General features: G+C 31.4%; 2 protein-coding genes across 2 annotated transcripts in view; both read left to right on the forward strand.

Moving 5' to 3' along the window:
• Nucleotides 1–637: 637 nt before the first annotated feature.
• Nucleotides 638–6,779, forward strand: part of LOC125871462 (phenylalanine ammonia-lyase) — a 42,985-nt gene continuing 36,843 nt past the window's right edge. Inside the window, exons 1-2 of the mRNA XM_049552052.1 lie at nt 638–1,154; nt 1,603–3,364. Coding sequence (XP_049408009.1) covers nt 736–1,154; nt 1,603–3,352 — 2,169 coding nt within the window. The 5' untranslated portion in view covers nt 638–735 and the 3' untranslated portion in view covers nt 3,353–3,364. The remainder of the gene's footprint in view (nt 1,155–1,602; nt 3,365–6,779) is intronic.
• Nucleotides 6,430–6,779, forward strand: part of LOC125870020 (phenylalanine ammonia-lyase-like) — an 11,058-nt gene continuing 10,708 nt past the window's right edge. The window contains exon 1 of the mRNA XM_049550390.1: nt 6,430–6,760. Within this exon, the coding sequence (XP_049406347.1) occupies nt 6,430–6,760 (331 nt within the window). The remainder of the gene's footprint in view (nt 6,761–6,779) is intronic.

A 6,779-nucleotide genomic window follows, 5' to 3' on the forward strand; every position in this document is an offset into this window, starting at 1 on the left:
TCCACCTAAAATGAGAAACCCACGTTTAATATAAATGGGGGGCTTGAACTTTTGTGGAGGCGTTCTTGTTTGATCCTTGTGCTCAGTCAAAAAATAATACTATAAACAACTCTAATTGACATTATGAAAATAATAACTAAGTTTTTAAACATGTTTTTATGTTTGAGTAATATATAAAAATACTTTTAAACCAAAATAACTAAGGCGTTCTAATTCATAAAGTGCTCTTATACTAGCTTTTATGAATTTTATTTTTGCTACTTCATTAATTAAAATGATTTAGACAAATTAAATTTCTTAGATAATTCTTTATTTATTACAATTTACATCTATATTAAGATGTAAAGATTACAATTTAGCCCCTCATTTTCTCCCAACAATCCACCAACCCCCAATTTTATTTTATTTTATTTTATTTTATTTTATTCATGTTGCATGAATTACCTACGTCATCCTCAAATCTCAACCGTTAATCATAATTAAAATCGATGGCCATAATTAATCTTCCAACAACCACTATTTTAGTCTTTTCTTGGCAAGCCCCTCACATGTTTTGCTTACCTACCATCATTAGTTCCCCTCTATATATGTACTCACCACATATCCCATCTACCATAACAAAAAACAAACATAAGTTCTATAAGTTCACAACATTTTTTTTAATAAAAATAATCTCTAGCCATTTTTTCTTCACTATTTTTTTCCCATTACAAATATAACCATTTTCTTGATCTAATGGCATCAATTGCACAAAATGGACATGTTAATGGAGAAGTTGTAGCCATGGAATTATGCAAGAAATCAATTAATGTTGATGATCCATTGAATTGGGAAATGGCTGCTGAATCTTTAAGAGGGAGTCATTTGGATGAAGTGAAAAAGATGGTGGATGAATTTAGAAAGCCAATTGTGAAACTTGGGGGTGAAACTTTGACAGTTGCACAAGTTGCATCCATTGCAAATGCTGATAATAAAAGTAATGGGGTCAAAGTGGAACTTTCTGAAAGTGCAAGGGCTGGTGTGAAAGCTAGTAGTGATTGGGTTATGGATAGTATGAGTAAAGGTACAGATAGTTATGGTGTTACTACTGGATTTGGTGCAACATCTCATAGAAGAACAAAAAATGGTGGTGCCCTTCAAAAGGAACTTATTAGGTAAAACTTTTTTTTATATACACTTAATAACGCAAATAATTTTTTACATTTTTGACTACCTTGAGTGGCCCACCTTGGGCCATAGACATAATAAACTCTATTGAAACAATTTATTTTTTTTATACTTTTGAAGATGAAACACATTTTTATTTTTCTTGTTTACTAGCTAAAACATTCTGAATTGTAGTTGATGTTAAATTAGATGAAAGCATGCTAAGTAACAAGTTCTATTAATTGCATTATCTCAAATTAAAAACAACACGTTTAAATGTGTATATGGTTGGTGCTCAAATGATGGATGCTTCGTTTTATAGTATGTATATGTAAAACTAATTTTGACTTTGTATGTACAATGTGATATCAACATCATACGCTCTACTTGATGATACATGTTAGTCGAATTTCAGCTAAAAATGTGATCTTGATGAATTATGACTTGTTTTTTCAGGTTCTTGAATGCTGGAGTTTTTGGGAATGGAACAGAATCATCTCACACTTTGCCACATTCAGCAACAAGGGCAGCTATGCTTGTTAGGATCAACACTCTGCTTCAAGGCTACTCTGGCATTAGATTTGAAATCTTGGAAGCAATTACTAAGTTGATTAACAGCAACATCACCCCGTGTTTACCCCTCCGTGGAACGGTCACTGCCTCAGGTGATCTTGTCCCTCTGTCATACATTGCTGGTTTGCTCACTGGCAGGCCTAATTCCAAGGCTGTTGGACCTAATGGTGAGAAGCTTAATGCTGAGGAAGCGTTCCGTGTGGCTGGTGTTAGTGGTGGATTTTTCGAGTTGCAGCCTAAGGAAGGACTTGCACTTGTGAATGGTACAGCAGTTGGTTCTGGTATGGCATCAATGGTCCTGTTTGAGTCCAACATTCTTGTTGTTATGTCTGAAGTCTTATCAGCGATTTTCGCTGAAGTAATGAACGGAAAGCCCGAATTCACAGACTATTTGACACACAAGTTGAAGCATCACCCTGGTCAGATTGAGGCTGCTGCTATTATGGAACACATTTTGGATGGAAGCTCTTATGTCAAGGAAGCTCAGAAGCTCCATGAAATGGATCCTCTTCAAAAACCAAAGCAAGATCGTTATGCTCTCCGAACATCTCCACAATGGCTTGGACCTCAAATTGAAGTCATACGTGCTGCAACTAAGATGATCGAGAGGGAGATCAACTCAGTGAATGACAATCCATTGATCGATGTTTCAAGAAACAAGGCCTTACACGGTGGCAACTTCCAAGGCACCCCTATTGGTGTCTCCATGGATAATACAAGACTGGCCCTTGCATCAATTGGGAAATTGATGTTTGCCCAATTCTCGGAGCTTGTTAACGACTATTACAACAATGGGTTGCCATCTAATCTCACAGCAGGAAGGAATCCAAGCTTGGACTATGGTTTCAAAGGAGCTGAAATCGCGATGGCTTCTTACTGCTCGGAGCTTCAATTCTTGGCAAATCCAGTGACTAACCATGTCCAAAGTGCTGAGCAACACAACCAAGATGTGAATTCCTTAGGCTTAATCTCAGCAAGGAAAACTGCTGAGGCAGTGGACATCTTGAAGCTAATGTCATCAACCTATCTCGTTGCGCTTTGCCAGGCTATCGACTTGAGGCATTTGGAGGAGAACTTGAAGAATGCTGTCAAGAACACCGTAAGCCAGGTAGCCAAAAAGACTTTGACAATGGGTGCTAATGGTGAACTTCATCCAGCAAGATTCTGCGAAAAGGAATTGCTACAAGTTGTGGAAAGGGAATACTTGTTTACCTATGCTGATGACCCCTGCAGCTGCACCTACCCTTTGATGCAGAAGCTGAGACAAGTCCTTGTTGATCATGCAATGAAGAATGGTGAAAGTGAGAAGAATGTGAACAGCTCAATCTTCCAAAAGATTGTAGCTTTCGAGGAAGAATTAAATGTTGTGTTGCCTAAAGAAGTTGAGAGTGCAAGAGCTATGCTTGAGAGTGGAAACCCTTCAATTCCTAACAGGATCACAGAATGCAGATCATATCCATTGTACAAGTTGGTGAGACAAGAACTTGGAACAGAAGTGTTGACAGGTGAAAAAATTCGATCGCCCGGTGAGGAGATTGACAAGGTATTCACAGCATTTTGCAATGGACAAATCATTGATCCATTGTTGGAATGTCTCAAGAGCTGGAATGGTGCTCCTCTTCCAATATGCTAGATGTTTGTCTAAGTCTTAATTTTTCAGTGAATTACTAGAGTTATATCAATTTTTTTTCTTCTTTCCGACTGTTTGTAATGTTGGCTCAACGAAAGTGTCAAGTCTCTCCCAATATGAGAATCAGATCTTGTGACATAGAATATATAGATAGTTGTCATGACATAAAAGAAGTTGTTGAAAGATTTTCAAATTTTTAATATTAATAATATTAATGCTACTGAATAGAAAAACCAAATGCAAAACTAAGTATTACTTGCCTTTTATTTGAATCCTAGCCCTCCACACTCTCCTATCAAAGGTCAATAGGTCATATTTTCGATAAGCTCAAATTCGTCATGTATAGCCTATCACCCCAAATGCTTATGTACCCAAAAAGAATTAATTAAACTTTTATCTTATGATATTTTTTCCCCTTTAAATTTGACGATACTATACATTTTTTTGATGATGTCTAAACTTTTATCTTATGATACCTTTTTCACTTAACGAAAGGTCAAAGAGGTCCACTTGCCTTAAAAGAGAATAAAATCAACTCGGCACTTGAGTCTTCCCTCTATGATGAATCTTTGAATCCACAAAATTTAATCAAATAAAAAATCCTCAGAAAAAATCATGAACATCGATACCTATAAAACTGATTTTGGAAAATCGGATTTGAATCGATCCAATTTATTAAACCGAGGGATAGGGATAATTTTGAATTTTTTTTATATAGAAAATCAAAGTTCCCAAAGATTTTGGAACTCATACGTTAAATCATAAAGAAAAAAAGTTGCAATCAACTTTAAAATTTCAATTTATCAAAAACTCAATTTCAAGAGAACCCCCAAACTTTGAATCTAAAAACAAAGATTTTGATGTCAAAATCATAAGTGAGTAATAAAGGAAGGGAGTTAAAATCACTTATCCAATAGTCTTATCTTGAAAAATCTCTTTAAAATTGTCTTCCTAGAGCTCCCAAGGTCCAACAATGGTGAAATGGGAAAGAAACACCGATTTTAGAATTCAATAAACTACTAGATATATGCTCTCCGCAATCGTAGTCAAAGCCCCACGACGCGAAGACCAACTAGCTAACCCTTTGTGCTCTCGATCAAAGTTTCACGAATGCAAAGGTCTTTCAAGCCCTTTTCCCATCCGCAAACGTGAAGGACAAACACCTCAACCCTCCGCGATTATGGTCAAGGCCCGAAAAAAGGAAGCGACTTTTCAATTAAAAAGGTCAAATTTTAAAATATTCTATTACAAAAATATACAAACAAGAAAAACAAGAAGAAATTGCAGTAACATTAAAATCACTTGATTTGTACTATACAGTAGTTTTTAAATTTGGCTTATACTGAATTTTGACTGATTAATATTAATAATATAAAATATTGACCAATATAAATAAAATTTATTTCTTTCAGACAAAATTCAGAATTTAATAAAAATATATTATACTTAATAATATTGACCAACATAAATAAATTTGTATGTTTCAGACCAAATTCAGAATTTAATAAAAATATATTATACTTAATAATATTGACCAACATAAATAAAATTTGTCTCTTTCAAACAAAATCTAGAAATAAAAATATATTATACTTAATAATATTGACAAGTATGAATAAAATTTATTTCCTTCAGACAAAATTCAAAATTTAATAAAAATATATAATACTTAATAATATTGACCACCATAAATATTTTTTTGTCTATCAAACAAAATTCAGAATTTAATAAAAATATATTATACTTGATAATATTGACCAATATAAATAAAATTTGTTTACTTCAGAAAAAAATTCAAAATTTAATAAAACTATATTATACTTAATTTATTGACCAACATAAATAAATTTGTCTCTTTCAAACAAAATTCAGAATTTAATAAAAATATATTACACTTAATAATATTGACCAATATAAATAAAATTTGTTTCCTTTAGGCAAAATTCAAAATTTAATAAAAATATATTATATTTAATAATATTGACCAACATAAATAAATTTGCCACTTTCGGACAAAATTCAAAATTTAATAAAAATATATTATACTTAATAATATTGATCAACATAAATAAATTTGTCTCTTTCAAACAAAATTCAGAATTTAATAAAAATATATTGTACTTAATAATATTGACCAACATAAATAAATTTGCCTCTTTCTGACAAAATTTAGAATTTTATAAAAATATATTATACTTAATAATATTGACCAATATAAATAAAATTTCTTTCCTTCAGACAAAATTTAAAATTATAAAAATATATTATACTTAATAATATTGACCAACATAAAAAAAAATTGTCTCTTTCAGACAAAATTCAGAATTTAATAAAACCATATTATACTTAATTTATTGACCAACATAAATAAATTTGTCTCTTTCAAACAAAATTCAGAATTTAATAAAAATATACTACACTTAATAATATTGACCAATATAAATAAAATTTCTTTCCTTCAGACAAAATTTAAAATTATAAAAATATATTATACTTAATAATATTGACCAACATAAAAAAAATTTGTCTCTTTCAGACAAAATTCAGAATTTAATAAAACCATATTATACTTAATTTATTGACCAACATAAATAAATTTGTCTCTTTCAAACAAAATTCAGAATTTAATAAAAATATACTACACTTAATAATATTGACCAATATAAATAAAATTTCTTTCCTTCAGACAAAATTTAAAATTATAAAAATATATTATACTTAATAATATTGACCAACATAAAAAAAATTTGTCTCTTTCAGACAAAATTCAGAATTTAATAAAACCATATTATACTTAATATCATTGACCAATATAAATAAAATTTGTCTCTTTCAAACAAAATCTAGAATTTAATAAAGATATATTATATCTAATGCTATTAATCTTCCAATGACCATTATTTTAGTCTTTTCCTATCAACTCCCCTCTCACATATTTTATTTACCTAACCATCATTTGTTCCTCTCTATTTATACTCACCACAACAACAACAAAAAGTTCTATAAGTTCACAACATCTTTTTTCCATTTTCTCCTAAGTAAAATTTCTCCATTACAAATCTAGCCATTTTCTTGATCCAATGGCATCATCAATTGCACAAAATGGACATGTTAATGGAGAAGTTGTAGCCATGGAATTATGCAAGAAATCAATTAATGTTCATGATCCATTGAATTGGGAAATGGCTGCTGAATCTTTAAGAGGGAATCATTTGGATGAAGTGAAAAAGATGGTGGATGAATTTAGAAAGTCAATTGTGAAACTTGGGGGTGAAACTTTGACAGTTGCACAAGTTGCATCCATTGCAAATGCTGATAACAAAAGTAATGGGGTCAAAGTAGAACTTTCTGAAAGTGCAAGGGCTGGTGTGAAAGCTAGTAGTGATTGGGTTATGGATAGTATGAGTAAAGGTACAGATAGTTATGGTGT

Source organism: Solanum stenotomum, chromosome 7 (genome assembly GCF_019186545.1).
Source record: "Solanum stenotomum isolate F172 chromosome 7, ASM1918654v1, whole genome shotgun sequence".
Lineage (NCBI taxonomy): Eukaryota > Viridiplantae > Streptophyta > Magnoliopsida > Solanales > Solanaceae > Solanum > Solanum stenotomum.